At 44.3% G+C, this 25,899-nt stretch overlaps 1 protein-coding gene across 1 annotated transcript in view; it reads left to right on the forward strand.

The window, feature by feature from the left end:
• Window positions 1-247: 247 nt before the first annotated feature.
• The window catches only part of LOC121596751 (developmental protein eyes absent), a 39,149-nt gene continuing 13,497 nt past the window's right edge, over window positions 248-25,899 (forward strand). The window contains exons 1-3 of the mRNA XM_041921951.1: window positions 248-898; window positions 7,545-8,411; window positions 14,742-14,791. Of these exons, the coding sequence (XP_041777885.1) occupies window positions 8,331-8,411; window positions 14,742-14,791 (131 nt within the window). The 5' untranslated portion in view covers window positions 248-898; window positions 7,545-8,330. The remainder of the gene's footprint in view (window positions 899-7,544; window positions 8,412-14,741; window positions 14,792-25,899) is intronic.

A 25,899-nucleotide genomic window follows, 5' to 3' on the forward strand; every position in this document is an offset into this window, starting at 1 on the left:
CCATGCAGTTAACGGAGGGCGCGCAGCAAACCAAAAAAAAAAAAAAGCGCAATAAGAAGGAAATGCGCGACCGTTTTTGTGTGGCAGCCAAACGGTCTCGCCAGCAGCAGCACTAGCAGCGCACAGGGCCGTGGTGCAACATAAGCCCCAGCATAAACCAACCGCACTGGCGGGCTCTTTCTCGCACGCATAGCAACACATCCCGGCTCACTCTTGCATCGAGAAAGAATCAGAAATCATTCACTAGCTCTTTCCCTCACTCACACTCTCTTGGTGTGTCTCTAGTGCTCGCCTGCTATGCTCGTTCGTTCACTCGCTCGCTCTCTCTCTCTCTTTTACTGCTCGGGCGCATATGATGAGCTCTTACCCCCGATGTTGAGGGAGATCAAAAAATGCGTCAAAATTAGTTTCCATTTAAATCTCCGTCCGTGAGGATCGTGGTTCGTGTGCGAGCAGCGTGCGTCTCCGTACACTGGTGGTTCGCCGTGTGTCGCGTTTGGAGTGTGTCGTGTTTGTTGGGATCGGTTGCTTCGATCACTAGCTGAACTAGTCAGGTGGAAGCTAAAAGCATAGATTGCGCTGTGTAGTACGACGGAGTGTTGCACAAAACTGTACAACGTTAGTGGAAATCGTGTGAAGACGTGTTGCAATATTTTAGTATTTTCTGTGAATAGATAATACATACTAACAGCAAAGCAAAACAAAAAACTAGTGCGAATAGTGTTAAAAACCGAAACACCCCCTTTGTTAGTGAGTGCAATACGAAGAAACCCCCATCCATTGTATGGATTGCATTTGGAAGTGGAAGTGAAGTGAAGTGCGAAAACGGCGATCAAAACGCAGTACAAAATCGTACAGCTTTCTTGCTGTTCTTCAAAAAGTGATTTATACATAAAAGGTGAATTTTAATTTCTATCACACAAAATTATGATTGTTATTTTTAAAAGAACGCTTTTCGCATACTTCGTAACCCTCCGGGGGTAGTTACCCTTGCTCGTGATGCTGGTACAGACGACAGTAAGGATTTAGAAAGGTGCCACTTCCCAACGGCGGATGACAATTGGAAGAGCAAAGAGTGTACAATTACAGCTTAATCTTCACCACGGCCGTGGACGGAATTCCTAGCCTTGATTTTTCCTATGCTGATGCTGCTGCTTGTGTGTGACACTGTGCGTGTATGTGCGTGTGCGTCAGATGGGGTGCATGTGAACAGGATGAATTTATTACACTCTCTCTCTCGAAGGTCCTTTTTCTGTGTCAAAAGCGAGCAAAAGGACCGTTGCGTTTCGCGCATAATAGCCGATGGGCGGGCCGTTGTGCCTCGTTGTGTTGTTGACATATGAAACCGACCGGGCGAAGAAGCAGTGGATTCGATGCCCCATGGAAGACACTGGCTGGCTTTCGGGCCAAAGAAGACCCACCATGCAGTTTTGCCAGTTCGGGGAAGAGTAGAGAAAGGAAAAGATTATCCAAGCGTGTTAAAGAAAGTTGTCCGGATTGTTGCTTTTGTATCGAAGCTTCCGAAGTAATTTGAAACTAGTGCTGAAGAAAGCAAAGACAACACAAAACAACAACAACAAAAAGTACAACATGAATTTTCACCTCGAACATTAGGGCTTTCATGGGCTTGTGTTGGTAGTGGTTGGTCTTCATTTTATTCTCCCTTATAATACCCACAACCAAGCTCCCCCTTTAAATCCTTTTAATCAAACTCATTAGAAAAGCACAAGCACATCCACCGTTTGCTTTCTTTGATAATTTCTGCATGGCTTCCTTGGTGATCGTTTCGGCTACAAATCGTTTCCACGCTTGACGAGGAAGCCCTTTCACCTGACATGCCGCGGCCCGCTCGGTAAAAGGCTTCCGAAAGGGTTACAAAGCGAAGCCTGCTGCGATAATTGTCACTGACAAACACTATCGCTGTGTGTAGTAGCTCTTTGCACATGAGCTTTGGTTCCGCAAATCCGTCGGCAAACTGTGCACTGCACGCGCCACAAACGTTGTAAACCAGCCAAACAAACACCCGCAGGTGACAGTAATCCGACGATAATGTTGTTTTAGTTCAACCAACCTTTGCTGGGCGAGCAATTAGCGAACCAGGCTGCCGGCGGGGCACGTTCCGACAGTTCGCGACAAACTTGCGATTGCACTTGCCCTTTGGGCCGACGCGATGCAAATAGTGCAAAACGGAAGGCGAATACTAGAGAACTGCAGCGCGAGGTGCATTCGTGTTCGTCGAAAAAAAAAGTAGCTTACAAAACGGGTGGAACGTGCCAGCCAGTGACAACTGTTCAAATTAGTTGCACCGTCACTGCACCTACACCTGCGGGCGGGTTTTGACTAGTGAAGCAGGCGGGTTTGTTTTGTTATTTTCCATGTCTTGTGTGCTGTTTATCATAACTTGTGCGTTTAATTTGGGTGAAAAAACGAGGTTTGTTTAAACAGGCTCCACAAAAAACTGGAACAAAATGAAAAGCTTTGTTTGTACACGCACAAATTTGACATGGTTTTTGTATATTTACTCACGATAAATTCAAACAACTTTCGCGCAGCCACAATGATAAAAGTGTCATGTTAATAAATTGATAAATAATTATTATTTTATAAACAATCCAAAGTTTGCAGAAAAGAATAATTTTATAATGAATAAGAATTAAAGTATCAAACATCCCATAAACTGAACAAAATAATATTATGATCGATTGTAGCCGTTGTTGTGTACAATATTATAGTTTAGTTTACAATTTATCGTACATCATGCATTCAATTGTCTTCGATGTCTTTAGAAATAAATTTAATGGTTGATTAAATATTTCACCTACCTTTATCAAACCTTCAACTAAATTAATGATGAAATTAATGAAATACGATTAAATTGCATTTCGGGCATCCTTTAACATATGTAAAAGTAGTGAATACTTTGAGATGTACTGTTTGGACTTGATTATTACAGTTTGATGATTATTACACTTCGTAGGCACATCGAATAAATTAATCCATTAAGCTAACAGTTTCTTCAACAGTCTTAAGCGTCTTTTTTTATAAACATAAACAATTTCAATTACTTTAGTACAATGTGTGTAGCTATTACGCACTATAGCTAGGTGCAAGTACATGTACATTTAAGATTAAAATTAACTTAACTTTGAAACCTTAAAACTATAGCTTGATAAGCCAGGAATCTTAAACCTCAATAAATGAAAAGTTAAACCAAAAATAGTTTATTCCATTCCACCGAATTGCTTCTGAATGCTGTTATCATAGGAAGTTTTATCTTAGACGGTGGACGGGTCTGGTGTTTGTAACTAAATACGCCCCTTCAGTCATGAATATTCTAGTTGCTGTTGCGTTATCTTATCTTGGAAACAATTACAGCATACATTTTAATTTGCCATCGTCTTTTCGAAAGCTTCCACATTGCCAAGTAACATTTAAAATAACTTTCAAAATATTCCGCCTCAATACGGCGCCTGCAAGTCCGCGGACCGAAGCATTTGAACGGATTTATCTGTAAAGACATGCCCTAACTAACTGGACCGGACTGATCCGCTTTCCGAACTCCAGAAGCCGGCTTTACCAGTCCGCATGTTTACCAATATTGTACCGAAAATACCGCTCTGCCGTGCCTAATCTCGCTGGAATCTTCAAAGATCCGTTCCCTTTCTTTCATCCAGCCTGTTCCCGGTACGTTGCAAAGTACGGTAAGCAAATCAGATTTTATGAATCACTGGCATCTCTCCGTCAACTTCGACTTCGGCTTTGAAGCGACACGCGGGTAAAAGGGTGTGGAACCGGTAGCTACCTGCCCCTAATCCTTTGCCATCTCGTTCGATCGTCCAGAAGAACTCCGCTCCGTTCTGAGACTCCGACCCCTCGGCAAGAAGGGTCTAGGACGACGATCCGAACGGAATAGCTGGAATGTGGCCGGCCGAGATCGAGATAAAGGCCCACCGATCGACTGAAGTGCCCCGACATTCCAGACGTTCCTTGTGCCGCACTGTCTCGCGCGCAAATCCTTCGCCCTCCAGTGCCCACCCAAACCGTCGTCCGATGGTCCGACCTGCCACACACACACACACGCACATAAACACCCCGTCGGGTGAACTTGAGCCTCTTCTGGCGGCGGCCTGGTGGTGAAATTTCACGGTTCACATTTCAAAGCAGAAGTTGCTTGTAATTGGAGTTGCACGCGCCCAAGCACCACCACCAACACCACCGAACACGAACAGCAAACAGCGGCACGAGAACGCGCGAACGTACTGCGACGACAACGATGTTGGGATGTTGTGCATTTTCGTCACCTAGAGCGGATCGGAACAAATTTCCACACACACACACGCACACACACATTTTCCGCCCATCAGCAGCGCTCGCCGGCGCGTAATGATGGATAAGGAATGTCAAACATTTTCATTACGGCGCCCTAATTGCCCGATCGATGATTGGTAACCAGATTTGCGCCGGTGCTTTGATGTTGACGACGCGGGGTGCCTTGCGTGTGTGGCGGAAAAGGTGCTAACGAAATGTGTTTTCCTAGCGGATGGCTGGAGTAAAGGGCTTTTTATTTCACTCTTGTCTTGATGTGGGAAAACATTTTAATGCTATTTTATTGTTTTTGTGGGATTTTGGATGAGATTTTACACATGTCACGATTAAAACATGTTGTTTTACATCAGAATAGAGGGTTTTATGTGTAGTTATCGTTGCGTTTAATTGTGGGATGTAGTGGGATTTAGTGTGGATTGTGACGATTGAAATGCCTTTTTTGTCAATTGAAACGTCTTTGATGCGTTTCTGCTCAAATTTCCTTTAGAGTTTATGACGACCTACTGATAACTTCCGAGTTTATTCATCTTTTCTGAATGAAACATTGTGCCAACAAGATTTTAGTAAATTTTATGTTCGAAGACATATCAACCATTGAATCTAGAACTATCAAATAATCTCCATCAGATGTCAGAGAAAAGTCTTTCTCCTACAATAATCATCAAAAAGCTCAGGCTTATCTTAATAGCGTTTCAAATTACTCAATAATGATTGTAAAGGAAAGATGCTCACTTCTTCGAAGATCACTTAAAGTATCATTTATTTAAGATAACATCTCAATTTTGTGTGTGTCACATCGTGAAAAGATCCTCCTAACACCATCTCAACAATTGAAGCTCGCGCGTAATAAATGAACAATCCTCGATCGTTCACACACACAATCACAAAATACACCTTCACACCGCAACGCATCATCACTCCTCCACGGACCCGCTGACAAATTAGTGTGAAATGTGGCCCGATGGGAAGCAAAAAGGCCTCAAATGCAACAATTGCTCATAATGCCTGGCGAGGGAATTGAAGAAAAATCCATGAGTCACAGGAGCAGGCAGCGTATCTCCCGCAACACGTACCTATCGCACCGGAAGGATCTCTGCGCGGCCGCATCGAATGCCGTTTGTGTGTGACATCGCGTAGTGGTATGTTCGCTTGTTGGGAACTGTCAGCGTGCAAATTTATTATTTCAACAACACACCCCCCGGACGGAGTGTCATCCCTTGCCGATGACGAATGATGCTCGCTGATCGCGATCGATCGTGTCTCCCCGGTTGAGGTATGCAGGGGAGTTTGTGTGCGTGTTGGGCGAACGATTGTATCTGTCTTTTCTTTTCTGTTTTATCGTTGCAAAAAGTTCGCTTTTCTGTCTTCATCCTTCAAACATTGTCACGCTGATGTATGGTGCATATTAATTTGCTCCCCACACCTTTGCCAGAGGAGACCGGTCCTGAAATGAGGCGGTGGTAGTGTGTGTGTGTGAGCAGCGAGACGAGAATGTGTGCGGGAGACGCTTCGAAGAATTGGGTCCCATTTTTCATTTGTTTGATTTTCGTCTCGATGCTAATCAACTGGAAATCAATTATTTGATGATAATTTTCATCAACAGGTTTCAATTTGTCCACCAGTAAACCTCTGCGGCCGTGCGGCCTCTGCGTAGAACAGATAGGATTGGAGAGGTTAGGAGTCTTTGGCAGAAACGGGGGAGGTCCAAGTTTGACACGATTGTCTGGACGAACCGGTCTGCTTTTTTTAACCGGTGTGTCGCGCACTCAAAACCCCCTTCGTACGCAAGACGTACGCGCGTGGCCTTGCGGGCCGAGTTCGGAGAAACTGTCACAAACTTTGCGTGTCTCGGCTTTACTCGATGAGTGCGTAGAAAGGAGCATAACTGTTCCGGTTTGATCGAAGATCTTCTACGCCGTCGCTCGCAGGCCGGCCGGCCATTCGGTGAAAAGGGAGACCCAAAAAATCAAACACGTCTACCCGGTAGGTAGAGGTTGTCAAAATTCGGAGGCCTCCAGACACGGAGCGGGGCCGGCCGCTACACGTTGACGGGAGAGAGGACTCGGATCGATAAACGTCAGTGACAATGACGACGACAGATTGATTTGAATGTTTGGGAAGTTTTGTGTGTGTGTCTTCCAAAGTCTTATCGAAACGAGATGCTTCGATACATGCTGATCTACCGATTACACAGCTGATGTGTCGTTGGAATTTGGTTGAAAAATTGTCTTCAGGATATTATTTTTATTCTCAAGCATCAGAAAACAATGCCTTCTCTTGAAGATCCCGTTATGATTATGACATTTTCCAATCATCAAAACTGGTTACGATGAGTCACCAAGGTTCGTTCTTTGGCGTCGCCAAGACACAGTCCAGATGCAACCAGAATTCTGGACTCCTGATGCAAGACCTCACTTCAGAACGTCCAAGGTCCGGAACTATGGTTGCAGAGTTTGTGTCTGTATAGGCGAAATCGTCACACTCATTGACGGGTATCGTACCAAAGATCCGCTGCTTGCCCCATGAGCAATAAGATATCCGGTAAGTTCGATTGAACCACGGCGAAGAATTCCCCGGCGGGACTCCGTTTTGTTTCTGCAACATCGTCGATTAAGCAATGCAAATTGCCGGAGCCTCTACCCGAAAAACGTGAGAACCCTTTGCCGGGATCATAAATTTGGAATGATACATCGTCGGCACCTCTCTCTCTCTTTCTCTCGGGAATATTTAGTGTGTGTGTGTGTGTGTGTGTGTGTGTGTGTGTGTGTGTGTGTGTGTGTGTGTTTTTGTTGGTGTGTAGTACAAAATGCTAAACATGCGCCTAAAGACACACTCCGTCGGGACAGGTGATCCCGACGATGAATGCTGAGACAGTACTGGTTGGCCGAAGATCATCGAAGATCGTTATCGCAAACGGGGCAGGGAAGGGAAAAGGGTGAAACGCCGGTGGTGTGGTTCGAGCATAAAACGTCGGCCCGGCGGGAGGTCCACTTCTTACTAGCCAGACACACAGGGTATAGCAATAATAATAATAATAATGCTAATAACAATAATGTAAAAGCAATAAAAACTTCTACCATGAAGCGAAGGGTTGGCAATGAGGGGGACGACTGGTACGGGACCGTTTTAGCCACTAAAGCAAAACAAGCAAATATCATTCGACAAACTCCGAATTCACATTAAAGTAAAACCAAAACTCCCCACTCGCTTCTTTCTAGACAAGGCCAGCAGGGCACAGAACAGCAGCAGCATTGCATCCGCCACCACCAGCACCTCCCGGACACCTCGGGGGAAAAACGTCAGCGGATCGTCATCCACGGGCAATTGACGCACCCGAATGGACAGAGCGAATTGCATATTCTTGTGCGTATGTGTGTGTGTACGGACCGTGCCGCGGTGCATGTGCAAAGTGTATCTAGATGAGTGATGAGTGTGTGTGTGCGTCTGTGATTTGTACACGATTTGTGCGTGCCGTGCTCTGTGCGGTGAACCTATAAGGTACGTCGCCGTTGTCGTTTGAAGTGTGACCAATGAGCCGTTGCGACGAGTGAAGTATAGTGGTGGATGATGTCCAAAAACGTCGAACGTCAAACAAACGTCATTTAGAAAAGAAGAGCACAAAAGCAGTTCGTTCGTTGCCAGAGCTCCGGAGAACTCGGGCGTGTCAAACGGCGATCGAGCGACGGGGTAACGATCACTACTTGTTGCAGGCGCAATCACCTCTACCGTATAACCAAGCTACTACTGCTACTACTGCTACTACTGCTAACTACCAGCGCAAAACACACTTATTGCTGCCGCTTTTACTACCACCGCAGAGAGAGAGAGAGAGCAAGAGCGTTGACCATACCACCCGGTACATGTAAGTGTGCCCCGAACCCCTTACCGGTTGAACTTTGCGTCGTGTGCGCGATCGCCTGTGCCTGTGACCCGTCTGCTCTCCGTGTGCGTGCGTGCGTGCGTGTGTGTTTCTGTCGATTCCTTAATGGTGAAAATCGTATGAAATGGTGACACTAATGCCTTGTAGCTATATATCTGCCCCCCGGATCTCCATCATTGATAAAATGATAGAGATAGAACCAAAGGTACACCCATAAACCAATAGACCATTTACACACAGACACACACACACACACCGGTTTTATATCAATCTGTCGAACGCCCGGGGGTATAATGCACACAACCCGATCCCGCAAACACGGGCATCACGGTTTTTTTTAGCCCTTGACTAACACAAAACTAAGCTTGGTGTGGAGTGCCAGGGATAGCACTCTAGGGGTTGGTGGCGGATTGGTGGTGTTTTTCTCACTATCCTTATCGTTAGATCATCCTTCCCGTTTTTGTGTGTGTGTGTTTTAAACGCGATCTTCACCTGTTGCCCGTCGCTTTATCGATGTGTGTTCTACCGCTCCCGTGGTGGTGGCGATGTTCGTTGTTTTGTTGATGTTGCTGTTGTCCGTTGATCGTTGTTTATCTTCCCTCCAGCTCGCACGTCCTGCATCGATCGCACGGGCGACAATAAATTTATTTAGTTTTATGACTGTTTAGGGGGATACAAATTATTTAACCATTTGTGTTTCTCGTGCCTCGTCGATGCGGTTTTGGGGTCCGTTGGTCCCGCTAATCGATCGGCGGGGTGTGTTTTGTGGTGAACAGAGAAGGATGATGATGGTAGAATGTAGTCTTAGGGTGTGTTCTGGTGCTTAAATAAGTTAAGTTTTAATTCTTTAACTATTAGATGCTCTCCAAAAACTAATAATTACTGTCCTTTCACGCGCGCACACACTCCCGCCAATTCAAAGCCCAAAATTTTCCCTCATTAATAATCTGCTAGCTTTGGCTGCATAAAATTTGCATTTCCCTCATCTTTCCTTCCATTTCTCTCTTTTCCACCTCTCAGACACACACACACACACAGCCAACACGCTTGCCGTGAGCATCGGTTCCCTCACACAGCACAGCACATTGGTTTATGGTTATTTTTCAAATTTCATTTGTCCGATCATTTCTCATACGCTCCCGTCCGCAGCCATAATTCTTCCTTTCTTACGTGCTCGCCACGCTATCTTCATCTGAAAATCTGTCTTTCTCTGTGTTTTTCTTCCCCTTCCCACCCCTTCAATTCCTTTCGATTCACGGCTTTGCGTTTGGGGCTGGAGGCTGCTAAAATATGCCGTGTTAATGTTGTGTCTTTTTGTTTATTAATTTAATTTACCTTGATCGTTCAAAAAATCCCGGTGGGATTCCAAAATCGTTCCTTTTTGGGGTGCGTTGTCATTGTCTCGGTTCTGTATGGTGTGTGGTGGTTGTCTGTGGCTTACTTCTTCTCGTATACTGGTTAACCTGTATGCACTTGTGCTTTTTTTTGGGGTCTATTTTGTCCGTTCTGTACGGTAAATCAATTGTTTGACGGCTGTGGCTTGGTGAAAGGTTCTTGTGTGTTACTAACAAAATTAAAATTGTTCTTTTGTTTATGTGTTTTGTTTATTTGTCTTTCGTAATTAGAAACCTTTTAATATGCTTAATAATTTAGAAATTATTCCTTGAAATTTTATTTCATTTAATATAAACAGTACTTTACTCATAATGTAAAAACATAAGTAAAATAGATTTAATTAAATACCATTTTGAAAAAAACTTGAAAATAAGGTATTGAAAATAGGGAGAGGATTATCTTGAATTTAGTTATTTTCATTTGGTATTAAGAGTTGTGACATAAAAATAAGCCTAAAACAAGACGTGTAAAAATTGTGCATTGATCGAGAAAATTGAACAATGTATGCTCTTATCAATCTTGCATTGTATTCTGTTAAGAGTAAAAGACTCATTGTAAAACACTTTTTACTAAAAACAAAAACATTTGTTTTTAATACAACTATTCCCCTTATCATTTAAACCTGCTAAACATATTAGTATCTTTGCAGTGCTTGCAAAAAGCTTCAATGAAAGTTAATTGAAAAAAACAACAACTGAGCACCAGTACCTTGAAACGAGATTGTTATATTCTTTGTTTAGCAATACAATCTGTACAACAAAACCTAGAGTATCAATCTTGATCATTCAGTTAACAATCTTTAAAGGCAACTCATCATGCCAAAACCACCACTCGCCCTTCATTAACACAAGCTCCCCTAAGATGGATGTAGTTGTCCAATTTATCTACGGCACAAAATCACCGCCGGCGAATGTCGCGTCCCGATCGTGCGACACATGACGGATTAAATCAAAACAAACACACTTCTTTGTGGCACGAAACCGGGGTTTAACAGGGAGCGTGCGAGAGAAGGAGAAAACTGGAGCAGCAAAAACAAATAAACCGCAAAAACCGTGGCATGGCAAGATAAATTAAATAATAATATAAAATTAATTATGTTTCAAATTATGCTCGGTGGGGGTAGGCATGCATGGCAGGCCTGTGTGCTGTTTCTTCAACCCTTTTTCTCTCCACAAATCCTCCAAAGGGGGAACCGGGAACCCGCTTTAACGATCGGGAACGATATGGTCCAGGCACGCCGATAGAGAAGGAGAAGCGGGAGCCCGAAGGCTTTGGCCATGATTAAGTGAAACGAATAATAATGTGAACGAAGAACACCCGAGAAAACTCCCCTAAACCAACACAGTGTGAGATGGACCGTGGTGGAGAAATTCCTGGAAAATCTTTCAACTAATATTTTGTGCCCAACTCTGCGGAGTAGATTTATTAGATAGATTCCGGTCCGCCCGGTCCACCTGATGGGGTGTTGATTAGTCGCTTTGTTTCGCTGGCGTTTTTGGGAGACATTGCTCTGCTTGGTGTGGAGCCCTTGGTTGGTTCTTAAAATGCAATTTTGCGACTGCAGTTTTTTTTTTGCACCGCCTGCTCGTATGCTGCTGACCCTTGTAATGGGTCGCCTTTAGCCACTTGACACGCCATTTGTAGTGCACCCTTTTGGCAGCATTCCTTTGCTCACCTTATTCTTTTCTGTGTGTGTGTTTTTTTTTTGGCCAGGACACATGTTTTAGGCGTGATAAATGTTTGTCTCCCGTCGTCCAGCAGTGGACGGATAAGCTACAGAGAAGACCCTTTTCTCGGCCATAAGACCCCCCAAAAAGGTTGCATGTGTCCGAATGCAGCTGCACATTTTATGCTTACACCTTTTTTTTTTAAGTATTTTCTTCTCTTTTGTCGCTTGTCCCATCGTTTGTCTTCGGTGGAGCGAGAATTTTCCCTTCCCTTTAACAGGGTCGTTTAGTGCTATTCCACCTTCATTCTCCCCCATGCAGCGTGTAGTGACTTGGACCCCTGAAAGTTCACCGTAAACGGTGATACGACATGCAAAAACAAAACCCAAAACTGCTCACAAATGATTATGTTGGCCATATTTCACGCGACCTAACAGTGTGCTTGGCCAGTCGTTATCGGTATCTTGTATGTGTGTGTGTGTGTGTGTGTGTGTGTGTGTGTGTGTGTGTGTGTGTGTGTGTGTGTGTGTGTGTGTGTGTGTGTGTGTGTGTGTGTGTGTGTGTGTGTGTGTGTGTGTGAGTGGGTATGTGTTTTTAGATACCAAAACGAAAACATTACACTCGTGGCTGGCGTGTGGCAACGCCGTCTGTTAACAACGGAAACAGGACCATCATAACACCACTGGATGGTGGGGTAAATCGATACGCGCTTCTTCAGATGCCCAACCAAAATGGCACCAAAATGGCACCGGGAAGCAACGATTACACGCGCACCGATCCGATCAATCCGTGTTCGAAACAACAGGACGGTGGCATTTCAGTGAGCCGCGACCGCAACGTTTAATGACACAGCTTAAGGAGATAAAAATTAAAAACAAATAAAATAATATCGTTCCAATAAAAAACAAACAAACGTCCGGCAGACAAGGGACAAGGGAGGGAAGCAGAACAGGGCAATAAGGGGCCCAGTCTGATCTTCTGATCGATTCCACCCATTTTCTGAGGTGTCTCGACGGCTGCCCGTACGGTGGTACGATCTTGGTTCGGATCAGACGCGGTTGCTAATAAAAATTAACGAAAGGAAAGCTCGCAACAACATAATTCTTTGCCCATTAGTTTGGTTTTTATGGATATTATTTATGAACATTATTTATAGACCGGTCGCCTAGTCTCCCCGGCCGGGTAACTTGGTGATGTGTGATGTGACCCCGAACCCGGCTGTAAGTTGAAGGAAAAGCAACCATTCACGCCCGTATCACAGATGGTACTTTGGCTGTCCAGTACAAACTGGAAGCCAACGTGTCTTTGGTGGTTAGTTTGGGAGAGACCCGTTCGATAGAAAAAGGGTTATAAACGGTTTTTCGGTGGAAAATGCTTGAACGACCCAGTGAGCAGCAGCCCGAAACAGCTCGAAACGGTATAATTTTATCGTCGACATTGGTTTGGTGCCGTCGACATCATCGTGCCTTTTTTATCGATCTTGAACGCGGGAGAAAAGCGTTTGCCGTTTAGGATTTGACCCGTACATCGATCCCTCTGGACCGCGGAAACCTTCACCATTCAAGGGGACAAGCGACAGCAACATAAAATTGTTCACAAACACACACACACACACAAGCACACATCCCTTTAAACGTGACGGCAATTATCGTAGCCGATATAAAAATCGTGTTCCGCGCGAGCAAAAACACGATAAAGCGGTTCGATAAAGATGTGTTTTCCTCCCACTTTTCGTGTTAGTTGGTATGTTGTGGCTGTTGTGGAGTTTGGTTCGGTCTTTCGCTCTTGTCTGTGTGTTTAACGTGACGAGCAAGAAGCAGCATGATCAGGGTGGGAGTGTTTGGGCTTGTGACGATCGTCCGTCACCCAAAATGATACATCGCGCTCGGTCTCTGGGTTTGGCGTTCGGTGATGGCCGTAGCTCCAGCGACAGCGAGTCCGTAACAGCAAGGGTGGACTCTAACCGTGGATGATAAGGCTTCTTGGAAGAAACGATCAAAGATTAGAGCCACCCTTTTTCCGTCCTTGCGTGTTAGTGGGACACAATTTTCTGTTCTAATATCAGCTTCATGTGATGGAGTGAAACGAGTTTTTATGCCTCTTTTTTTTTCAACCTTCTCAATCAACGAAACTGTTCACGATCAACTAGTTTGTGTTTTGTTTTTGCTGCTGCTGCATAATTAGAGCATAAAGCATGTTATGCTTTTTTGTGTCGTGCTTTGCCAAAGGATCGTTCCATGTTTCGCCTCCCAAACAGCACAGCCAAGCAAACAAAAAAAATCCACCTCTTGTCAACACATGCTCGCGCAACGCACAGCGCAGCGAGATCGCGCCACTGTCACACACTGGTTGTTTCTTTATTCCTTCAAAGATACCACAAATCGTCGATCGCTTTTTTCCCCCTTCCTCGGGGGCTTCCCTCTCCAGCCCAGCTTCCACACTGGATCTGTGAACCAAAGGACGGCGGGGTAACTTCGGCGCGCTTTGGGAGAGGGGCCTTGTGCCTTGTTGACACCCATCAGTTGTCGCCTTTTTTATTTTTATGACTTTTCATTCGATTTTGAATATGTTTGTGTGTGCGGGTGCGTTTTTTTCTCTCTTCATCGTACTGCTTTACTCTTTGGGCTTCTTTCTGATTCTTCGAACTCGCAGCGCCGAGAAGCCCTTAAATCAGTCAAGTGAATATCTTTCCCAAGCGAGATGCATAAACAACTGCCCCTCGGAGAGGAGATGCACGGCAGACACTACGCGGTCGAAGCCCTATACGAGACGGACAGAGAGAGAGAGAGAGAGAGAGAGAGAGAGAGAGAGAGAGAGAGAGAGAGAGAGAGAAGGTAAAAACAAGGAAACGATACCAACAGTCCCCGATACCGATTGACATTCCGTCTTCGTCCCGATGTTCGTAGACCTTCTCTTTTGCCACCTTCCCAGCCCGAAAAGGGAATCCCGCGTCAGGCATCTTATCGCGCATTTTTCGGGAAGCGTTTAAATAATTTGTTCCCGTTTAGCGTTTTATTGCGGGGGTAGCGGGGTGCGAGGGCTGCTTGGAAACACTCCCGAGGGATAAACGGTTAGTGGTGGGAAAATGTGGTGGCGCGAGAATCCAGGAAACCCCCACGGTAAAGGTGGAAGATAAATTACGAGCTCACGCGAACGTGTGCAATGGTGCGGGGCCCGGGCGCAAGACGGGCCGATAAATCACGGTCAATGCTTCTAATAAGTAGTCGAAAGGGAAGAAAAAAAAACAAAATCCGGGTGGTGGTGGTGGCTGTGTTTAGTAGTTGTGTTGTGTGTGTGTTTCCGCATGAGCTTCGTTGTTTGTTAAATGTTGGGACAGGGGCATGATGATTTGTTTCCGATCGGTTGTAGCGGTTAGGCTAGAAAAACTTTCACACCGACTTGTTTACGACTGAGAAAATGTGCAATCGTCGTAACGCATTCTTATCTTCGTCTTCTTTCTCTCTTCTGCACAGGGAAAACGATCGCGCCTCGAAGGACCGGACACGACGACGGAACGTTCTCGGTAAGTGGTAGTAGTGTATGCAAACTACGTTGGTGTTAATGTCAGAAGTTTGGTACAGATTTTATGGCCAGAAAGCCAGAGCGGCAGCCCTGCACACACTTGCCTGTAAAGCAGTCGTAAATCGGGAACTGTGCTGCGGAACTGTACGACTCGTTCCCGTTACTAACTTCTCCCGTGCGTGCCCGCGGCGAAAGTGCGAATATATTTTACGGCTCGAATGGATTTATGGACCGCACGGTGGTTTATGTGGTTCGGTTGAAGTTCAGGTTTGTGTTGTCCTTGTTGTTATTGCGAAAAGCACTGAGACAGAAAGCAATAAATGTAACTATTTGTGTTGGTAGTTGCAGAAATGGAATTAGTGCCTCCGATGACGAGTGCCAGGGGAGAGCATTTGGTTTAGCGGCTGTAACTTAATGTGGAGCGTTCTGAAACGGTTTTTATGGGGAAGTATATAAAAGTAAGAATTCACAGGATATACCTTAAAGTTGTTGAACAGCTACACAGGTTCTATTGGTGGACATGTGAAGTTCGCAGGAAATGTGTTAAGTGATCGTTTATTTTTACTTCAAAGGTGACCTTTGATTCAAGGATATAAGTATGGTATGTCCTTACGGAAGGAAAATTGAAGTTATCGTGTTTATAATTCAACGATTCTTAATTGAGCTTAGTGAAGAAGAGCTTATATAGTGCATTAAAGAGAGCCAACGATATCCCTTCGCGAGTGGTTGTTTACAGAGATGGTAAGGAACTTTTTTTGAAGGGATCTTTACAGTTGTTGCAAGCTAGTTGATTTGTTGATTTAAAGTCAGATAGCAGCCAAAAGGACACATGATATTTTCGTTACTCGATCCCTAACTTACCAGTAAGATGGGGACAAGTAATAGAAAATAAATGAATGTTTTTGCAACCATGTAACCTGTTTTATTTCACAGAAAAGCGTCAAAGTTCGTTTGAAAACCTTTGAACTTGCTGGTACTTTGACAGGAAATCAAATCCAACTAATTGGAAGTGATGAACATAAAGCAGATATGATACATTATGTTAATACTAATTTGTTTACCAAATGCGACTGTTTTGCTATGTAAAAGATGAATTGTTAAAATTGTTCAATTAATTTGTCGCCAGTAACAACGCTAAGATTTCATTGATTGTGGCAAATGATTCATGATCTGAATTTAAGTTGAACCGTGGACCTTTAGTACAACATATCGAAACTCTTCATAGCTACCATAATCCATCTTCAAATGATTTCCTGAATAAAACAAATTAATGCAAACATTTAATTAATCAAATCTCGGCACGAATTAACGTATCGCCTGATTACGCTGACCATCATGAGCCATCCAATCGATAAGGATACCTGATTTCAAGCTTATCAATATAACAATTTCATCCCATACCTTCCTCGCGCTTCCACCATTATCTGGGTGGTGCTACCTGGTGCGATGATCGCGTGGCGTTAAATCATCGACCGATTGGCCATAAAATCGAATGTGTTGACCCGGGCACAACGCGGGGCCAGGGAAAATGGACGCTAATTTACGACGCTCCCGTCCACGGCACGCCAGGCGCGCTAGGATGGCAAACCTGCCACCTTTCCTCCCGCGCCCACCGCTCTACCCACATCGGAAATCACCACCAATTTCCTAGCGCAGAACCGAAACATGAATAAAACATAAACTAATCGGAGGCGAGAGCGCTGGGCAAGTGGGTGCGCGCATTACCGGGAGGTGGCAGAAACGACCGATCAAGAGCGGGGTGGGAAGGGATGGAGGCTGAAATACTGAAAACTTAAAATAAAGCCAAAATAAAACAAACAACCAAGCTGTGACAATGGATCGTTGACAAGCGCGCACTGAAGCCCGCGTGGACCGTGGCCAGCGTGCAGTGTGCCCCGATGGGAAGCTCATCTGTATGCAGATGAAATGAGGGAAGGGGCCTTCTTGATGAGGAAAACAGTCCGCCCCGTCTCGTCGGTGACCGTTGGACCGAGGAAGTCGTCCAGGGGTGTTGGGATGGACCGTGCGATAAAGTATCTCCAAATGGTCGAAATATTTAGATAGCAGCGTCGCGCTCGTCCGCAGCAATCGTCCGGTGGTGTGTACCGAACGAAGCTATCTCGAGCTGCTGCCGTTTGGCCCCGGGAAGCGATCGATTATCGATTAACGGCGTTCGGTGTCGCGTCGATCGAATCCGATCGATCGATCGGAGAGAGAGAAATAAGGTGCCAACGGAACGGAAAGTGTCGAAAGTCACCGGGGGCTGGTTAGTCATCGGACAGGAATGTGTGTTGTGGCCTGCGCGTAACGTGTCTTTATTTATAGGCAAATATTTTAAGCAAAAACACTCACGGAGTGTTGTGTGATCGCTGCTGAGTAATCGTTAAGAGAAGTCAATTACATTGTGTGAGTAGGTTTTTACGACTGTGGAGGAACCAGCAAGATCACGCTACTCGTGTTCGTTAATGGTGCTGAGAATCAATATTTGGTAAATGAAAAGTGTCAGCCAATGTTCAAGAATAACGCCTGCGAACTTGAAACACCTCTGGAAACCAGTCCGGGGGAAAAGATACTAATGTCCCCAAACTTGGATCCTTAAAAGCCTGTATTGAAAGAACCCTGCAGCTTGAACATTTTATGAATACAGTTTTTTACTGTGTAATCTGTTCTCAGGTTACACAGTTCTCAATCTACACGGAATTGGTAATATGTGAATTTCTCATTTTCGACTCTAGTTCATACTCAAGACATGTTGGACTAACGTGAATATAAAGAGTTACTCCACTATCTTCTGAGCACATTAAGCGCGTAACACGGGACCATACTGTAAACTACCATCACTATCACTTTTTCTTGAACCATCAGTTCATCATTTGCATGCAAAAACTGTTCCTCTTTATCGCACTGACACATCAAACATTCCAGCGACTAAACGCCACAGATAAAGGCAAAACTTCACATCCTACAAAGAACATTTCAAACCGCCGATCCGAAGTTTACCTTCAGTTGATGAACATGTCCATCACTCAGCTCCGACCACTCACCAGCAAACCAGGGACAATTTGTTTAAAAAAAAAGAACCAACAGACACACACACAATCCCTTCAAAAACGTGCAGCCCCCGTCAGATGCTGCCGAAAGATAAAAGGCAACCGATGCCGCCGGGAGTCGGGCAGATTAGCGCAGTCTGCGTTGCGTTGAGCGGGCCGGGACAGGCCCTGGGCATACACTGAGGCAGCGGACGCTGGTTTGATGGACTGCTAGTTTTCGTCTAATTAGATTATTATTAATACATCTTTCCACCCATGTTGCGGCTCTCCCGGTTGCTGAAACTGTTTAGACGATCCCTTTCGTTGTGCTTCTGGTTTCCGCGCCGAGTAATGGTCTGCAAAAACCGACCGAGAAGCAGAGAGTCTCTAGCCCCGTGTCACGGTCGTCCGTCGTCACACTCGGCGGTGATGAGGATCGTGGCACCGTCACCAGGTCCGGATTACTTATGGAGTTTGATCGTTTACGATCTCGTTAGTAATCGGTGGTAATTTGCGAAAATCTTGATTGACCGTTGCGGGGAGAAAAGAGGGTTGAGAAGGAAGAACCTCCGGGAGGGCAGAATTAATTCGTTACCACCAACCCTCACAACAGTGTACGGTAACTTCGATCGCTTTTTTAGGTTTTAGTTGGTGATGGATTGATCTGTTCGGTCGAAGAAACGGTTAAATTATTGTTCCCTTTTGCGCTGGTGGATTGCGAATCGGTCGAAGGACGCTTGTATCTCCGTTTTCCCTTCATCTTTCCCTTCATCTTTCCCTTCATCTGTAGTCGTTTTCTTTCCCCGTTTGTCAATAAATTGACGACGATTTGTTAGGAACGGTATTGATGTCGCTTTGAGTTAGTGTGACAGAACAATTCCCGACTTTCGTTGGAGTGGTGGAGGAAGTGTGTCGAACTGGGGAGGGGAATGCAGATAGGGCTCGAATGGGCGAAAAAAGAAGAGGAGAATGCAAAATAATGATGTTGCGCTGGCGAGAGGTCCAACAACGACGACGACGACGACGACGACGACCGAAGCAACGCAGACGGCTAAACGTGTCGCCGGTGGACCACCAGATCGTTCGTGGACACGCGAGCTTAATGCAAACGGACGTACGGTAACGGGCGCGAATTCAAAACAAAGAATCTTTAGGTGTCCGATAGGAAACAGAAACAGAGAGCGCGAGAGATAAAGAAATCGAGGAGACAGCACCGAGGGACGGGAAGAGTTGGAGTTACAAAAGTAAGATATACGCGCTGGAAAGCGCACAGTGATGATGAAGATAAAGATTATGATTTAAGACACATTCGCCGTTTCGGGGTGAGAGATGGGGGGAAGGAGAATATATCGACCCGAGGCCGCGAGGCTCCAGGCATTCGTCGTTGCCCCCTGTGTCAGGCGAGTACACGGCGCCTGGTTCGTTGGAGGTTGGTGGTAGCGAAGGGACCCAGGGTCGTCGCATGTAACGGGAGAGTCCACATAATGGACCACTGAACAAACACAGCGGACGGTGGGTGGTCCCTGGTTATAGAGCGGGTCCGCGAGATCGCGCGATCGCCCGTAGTAGTGTAGTGCCAACGGAATGGGAAAATTAAATTCACACCAAACACACATCGATCGATTGGATCGGGAGGACGATTCTACACCCACCTCCCGCGGTCTCCCTCTCCCTTCCTGTTCCCTTCTCGGAAGTGTGTAAATCGGTCTGATTGGTCGCCCGGTGGTGCGTGTGTCACACTTTTGATGGCGTTGGCCGTATCGAATTTAACGAGCGCCCTCGAATATTAGGAAATCATGTTTATGTGTGTTTGTTTTTTTCTTTCGTTTCTTCCTTTTCTTCTATTTTGATGAAAGCGATAGTGAGATGATACTAGAGGATCGATCGATGCAGTCGTATTGTTTTTCTATTATTAAAAAAAAAAAGATGAATGGGTTTTGCTTAGGCTCTATTTCATGCGTTCTTATTGTGGTTTGTTTTTTTACTTTTGTCACCGTATATGACTTTATGTCATATTTGAGCTATGTTAGGACACGAACATGCATGCAAAAAGCATATGTTCTGAAGTGTACTTTTACGAATTTCTTATCATCTGGGTATCGTTTAAAACGCACAGACTATTAGTCTTTTAACCTTACTTTCCCTCTAGTATTTAGGGAGTAGTATCGTCCATGTGATGCCCTAAAAGCCGTAACTGCTGAAGTGTTAAAATCAATACATATTTTGTAAATTATGTGTTCAAATTTGCTAAAGGTTTTTCTGCTAACTCTGTAATGTATCTATTAACAAAATGTATTGTAACAAGCCTAACTAATAACGTCTTTTTTCAATGAGTTGAATCAGAGTGAAAGAGAAGCTATAGGGATTTGAATTTTTAACATATTCCTTCGTTTTTACTGAGGCACTCTTAGAACCGACAAGCAACAAGATCTTTTTAAGTTATACTACTTGAATCAGCGAAAAAAAGATTTTTAAACGAGTAAGTTATAAAACAGAAAAGCATAAATGAATAGATCCACTTAAACTCTTCGTAATGTATTGATTCCATACATACACTTGAAGGATGCAAGTCACTTAGTAACTTGTGATCAGTGTGCGCTTCTCTATTTTTTATCCACATGAGCTGTTTGATGTAGATCATTTTAATATGATGTAGATATATACATTGATGATGATAATGTTGATGATTATCAAATGTCTGGATAAATCTTATTCATTTCTAGGAACTCAATTCATTCGTTAATGGTTTTGCCTAGATGACCTTTTTAATGTTACAAACTAATATAGAAGTACATCATAGAGAGTCGAAACCCTATCTCAACAGTCATGGATAATACATAACATCGTGTAAGTTGTTTGTATATCTAATTACTACAAACTATAAAGACACGTTCATGAAACAAGGTACATAAAAATATCTAAATCGAAATTTTGTATTTAATTTCTTATTTTTCTTTAAATCCTTTTTATTATTTGTTTATTTTTTCCATATATTTCCGTTCGTTTTACAATATTACCGTTTTTGTTGATCTTCTTTTCATTTTTGGCGTTGCATTGGCCTCGCAAATATTAGCTTCGCATCACTAGCTCTGATTTATGAAGTTCGTACCAGCGCTGGTGCCAAGTGTCATTAATAATGCGTGCAGCGGAGCGCGCCTTACTGGATGCGCCACGTTCTAGAAGCGGCGCTGCCCTGCCAATTAGCCAGCCCTCAACAGCGACCGCAAACGTGTGCTGGCTGGAAGCCAGTCGCGGTTTTTTTTTTCCAAAATAAACATAAACCACTCGTGTGCCATCATTATCCGCACCCTCTCGCCAAAGTCATGCTGAAGAACTCATCAGATGCTTTAGCGTGATGATAAAAACCGATTCTTGCTGCGCTCTCCCGTAATCGTTAACGCGCGGCAATACCATGCTCCTCTTCTTCCACGCTGATCTCTGGTGGCTCGTTACGTACGCTGTGGATGATGGGCGGAAAGGCGACAATTTTCAGCACATTAAGCGTGTTGGCGTGCTATGTTGCGCATGATGCGAGCGAACAAGGAAACAGAGCATTTTTCGCCTTACGAAGCAATTAGCATTGCAAACATGCTGAAATCGTTCATCACCACCGAGTGTGGCATGTGGCAGAAGAGACACGGTTGAAATCGGGAGAAAACGGGCTCGTGAAGCAGGCAGCTCGATCGATGGTGATGCACATGATGGAGAGGGTTGGCCGAGTGTGGCGGACGATATTTTTTTAAACAATTCCTTTTCATAGGAAACTTAAAAAAAAGAGCAATGTGTGTACATTTTTTCCTGAGGTTTTCATTCGGGAGGTTTTCCTTCTTTTCGGTCGGCTTCAACTACCGCGATCATAAAACCAGCATAACAACCCCCTCGGGTCGCCTGTATATCTCTCTCTCTCTCTTTCTCGCGCGCGCACGTTCTTTTAACGGCAACCCAGCGGAACAGTGCGCATAATAGAGGGCTGTGCTCCCGTCGGTTTAATGCTTCCTCTCGAAAATTGCAGCGCTTTGAAAAATCTCAAATTTCAATCTGCGTCTCTTTTTTTTTTTCCTTCGGTGCGTATGGTGGTCGTGCGGGACACCCGTTTGTTGGGCCGGAGATGCTGCCTATAGTAGATCCCTGCTGCGCCTGCACTGAGGTATGTGTGCATGTACGTAGTGCCCTCGTCACACAAGAGGGACACACAAACAGGACGTTAAAAAGAACAGTTAGTCCAAGGGAGGGGAAGAAACCGGAGCAGAGGAAGTGCAGTACATTATGAGACAAAGGAGGGAGGACTGTATGTGCTCCCCTCCTGGTTTGTGGCATCGTGGCAGGAGGACACCTGTAGCATATTTGCTTTTATGCACGAATCTTGTTGACGTGTTTTAAGAGGATGTGGGATTAAAATCTAATACGCGTTAATAGTTCACAGTTCTTGGGAGGTTAGTTGCTTTAAATCTTTTGCTCGTAAAGAAGGATGAAACCAATTATATTGATACAGAAGAATTGAGCTAAGAGATTTGTTTCATTTAATTATTTTGGTTTGTCGTTTTAAAGTTTATTGATTTGTTTATGCTTGAATTGATTTATATTTCAAATTAACATGTACATGTTAATGTTGCACCGTTATATGTGTTGCAAACTTTAATTTGTATTTCATTTATCATGGAGCCTCTTTTGTTTTGTTGTGTTTTTTTTGTCAAATTCTCTTTTGTTTCAATCAAATTTTACATTTTTTGGACAATTTTGGCCAGTTATTTTTACATCGAAGTTCGAACTGAATTGAATATATTTTATTAGATTATAATAAAAAAATTTTAAACCGTTTCATGATAACAGAATAAAAGGAGAGCCTCTACTAATATGAGTTACATCTTCGAATTTATATTTTTAGACATTTTAGGCATGCCTTTGTACATTGCAAATTGAAACCATAAATGACTAAACCTAATTTTTGCAAATGCAAATTACGATGAAAACAGTTAAACTAAAGATGATCATTTTTAAATTATTTTAGGTAAGATGATTTGTTTCCTCAGTTGAGCCACAGTCACATACTTTTTTAAACCCACGAGCTCACTATTCAGCTATGGGTCATATAATGTAACAAACAACCATTTAGTTACTGGGTGGTAGGTCAAGGGCCGTGACTTTTCTAAGCCTAATGAGCAAGAATAAAAATAACGAATTTTTGGTGTGTGTAAAAACCCCATATTCCATATGCCCATATGCATACGACCCATATTCCAGTGCCATTTTTCCCACTTACGAGGCGTTGCAAAACTAGTTTCTTCTTGTGCGACACAGCCTCCTCTCGAGTGATGTGACAAATTTCTTCCCATTCTAGTGCCAGCGCACTTGAAAAGTGTCGATAATTGTCCCGGTTGCGTGTGTGTGTGTGTACGCGGTCGATAAATCACAGTAAATGTCTTCTTAAAAATCCACCCAAAAGCATCCAAAAACTATTTTACTTTCTGCGCGTTAACACACGCTTTCCAGTTCAAGGCTACGAGTTTTGCGTCGTGGAAAAAGGCAGCAATAAAACAAAACACAACATGTTGCTGTCCCTAGTTACAGGACATGTTGCTCATGCATTTTTTGTTTAACTATTTTTACGGTGACACTTGAAGTGATCCTTCCCACACATGCCGGGCAAGGATCGGCATTTTAACGCGCCAGGAATGCCGTACCGAAAGGACCGAAAGGATCCTTGTAGACTCCTTCTCCGCACTCGTTAATTTATTTAACGGCTCGAGGATGCACATGTGTTGCACAAATGCGCCCGCCCTACCCTAGGACGTGGCAGTGGCGGCGGCAATAGCACAACGAACAAGTGGTTTAAGGAAAATAGAGAGGACGAGAATGCAAAGAGCCCCGATGCTGATGATGATGATGATGATGAGTTTGAGTTTGTGTGCCGATGCATTTTTGGGGTGCGCCGTAAGATGGAAGGCTTTCGGAAGTGTCCACACAAGGCAAGCAGCGCCGCTGTGTGCACATTTTGGCAATCAGAGTGTGTCTTTTGCTTCACTGCCGGGACAGGCCAGCTGGCTTTGCTTAGCAGCACTCTAAGCAAATAGACACGGCCAAACGCAGTTCCCGAACCCGTCCGGTCCTCTTTCAAGTGTGGCAAAGGAAAAAGGGCAAACGACTAAATATGAATGTTTTTTCTTTTGCCGACTTTGCGCCTTTCCTTCATAATTTTGCGCATCAGGGTGTGCTGCGCAGGCTCCAAAGCAAATGGATTGAAATTTCTAAAATTCTTCGCACGTGGTGCGCGACCAAAGAAGGAAGCAAACGATAATATTTCACATGACGCGTGGAAGACAGACGGTTACGAACAAAAAAGAAATAAAAAAAACACACACAAGAAACATTTGTCAAGCGTCAAACAAAACGCATTCTAATCAAATTCTTAAATATGTTTTTCAATATTAAGAATGTTCTGTTCTGTTCCCGTCTACAGAGGAATTACGGTTTCATTTACGAGATTGAGGCGCCGATTTGGCAATAAAATGTGAAGCACTTCTTAACTCCAACACGTCCAAACAATCGTGTTATTAGGGGGCGTTGGCAGTGTAGTGACGTGTTTTGGAGCCCAATATGCTTATGTCCTACAAAAAACCCCTTTCATTTTATTGGCTGCTTCCGCCACTAGTGCGAAGGATTTTGTTTACGCTTGCTTCAAATTTCATCGACACTTCGTCGCCCGGGAATGGTGCCGATGCGCAGATGCCCGTTCTCTAATCATTCTCTACTGCTGGAAGGCCTTTAAAGTGGATGGAACGTTTAAACATAACACTATAATAATCAGAAGAAGCATTGTTACAGAAGCAGCGCGCGTATGTGTGTTGTGTATGTTGTTTTGGTGTGATAATGATCGTAAGCTAAACATTCGGTACGGTTTTTTAAGCGCTCTAATCGACGTTCTCAAAGGAATTCAACGGCCTTGTTTCAACGGCTCCAGACGGAATATGCTGCATTGCGTAACTTGTTTACTTTAACCTCGGCCGCCGCACACGGCCGCACACGCATACGACAATGAGCGCTGTAATTATTATGTAATTCTAGCATTATTACACCATCCGCGCATCCCCTTGGGAAATGGTGGTAGAGGAGGAGAAGGAGAAGGAGGAGATGTCAATGCAGTGGAAACTAATCCGCCCTCTCCATTCTTCTCCATTCGCGCGCTATTAATAGGTTTTAATTCATTCCTGCATCCCATAAAGACTGACTCTTCCTCTCCCTTTGGTCGTGCCGTGGTCGTTGTGGACCGGCCCCACTCGCTGGCAATCAATTTAATCTAGCCTAGCTGCTGTCCATCGCTACTCCCCTTCCCAAAAAAAAAAAAAACAAAGACCGGATGCACCCACCAGTCTCGCAATGTCGGGGTTCACTTCCTGACATTTCCGTACCGGCGGCGCGCTGCTACTACTACTACCCATGGTTGCAATGCAGTTGTGGTGCAGTGTTTTAGTGGCTAATGTTAGATTGTTAGAGAGCTGGTTTGCATGCGAGCTCTGGTGCATTTGGTGCTGCAATGGTGCGCGGGGCCGGAAGATGGTGGGCACGCGGCCATGGTGGGATATTAAATTCGATACCTTTTTGTCGCCGACGGTTACGGCGGTTCCAGTGAGCTGTTTCTCTTTTTTGTTTTGTGTGTGCTGGCATGGGACGTTTGTTGGTGATGATAGGCGAGTATAGCAGTAATAGGAGCGTAATATCATCCGTCAAGCGTTGCTGCGGCACCGGCTGACGAATGTGAAGTAAATATAGATCACGTCACAGTGCATCGGTATTTGAGTGTTTTAGTTTTAGTCACTGTGCTCTCTGTGGCGCCCTTACATATTGTGTGGTGGAATTTATATTGGGTGGAAAATAACATAGGCGCTTGTTTTTTTGTATTGGGATATGGAATGTTGCAGCCTCGTGGAGAGAATATGCATTTTTTTTAATTTATTTCTTTCGTGAACAACAAGTTTTATAGAAAAAAAGAAACAAGTTTAAACTATAGAAAGCATGTATGAATGCTTTGGAGCCGTCTCACGATTTCTTTCACACATTTTGAATCTCTTCCCCGATTGATTGG

This window comes from Anopheles merus, chromosome 3R, assembly GCF_017562075.2.
Source record: "Anopheles merus strain MAF chromosome 3R, AmerM5.1, whole genome shotgun sequence".
Taxonomy (NCBI): Eukaryota; Metazoa; Arthropoda; class Insecta; order Diptera; family Culicidae; genus Anopheles; species Anopheles merus.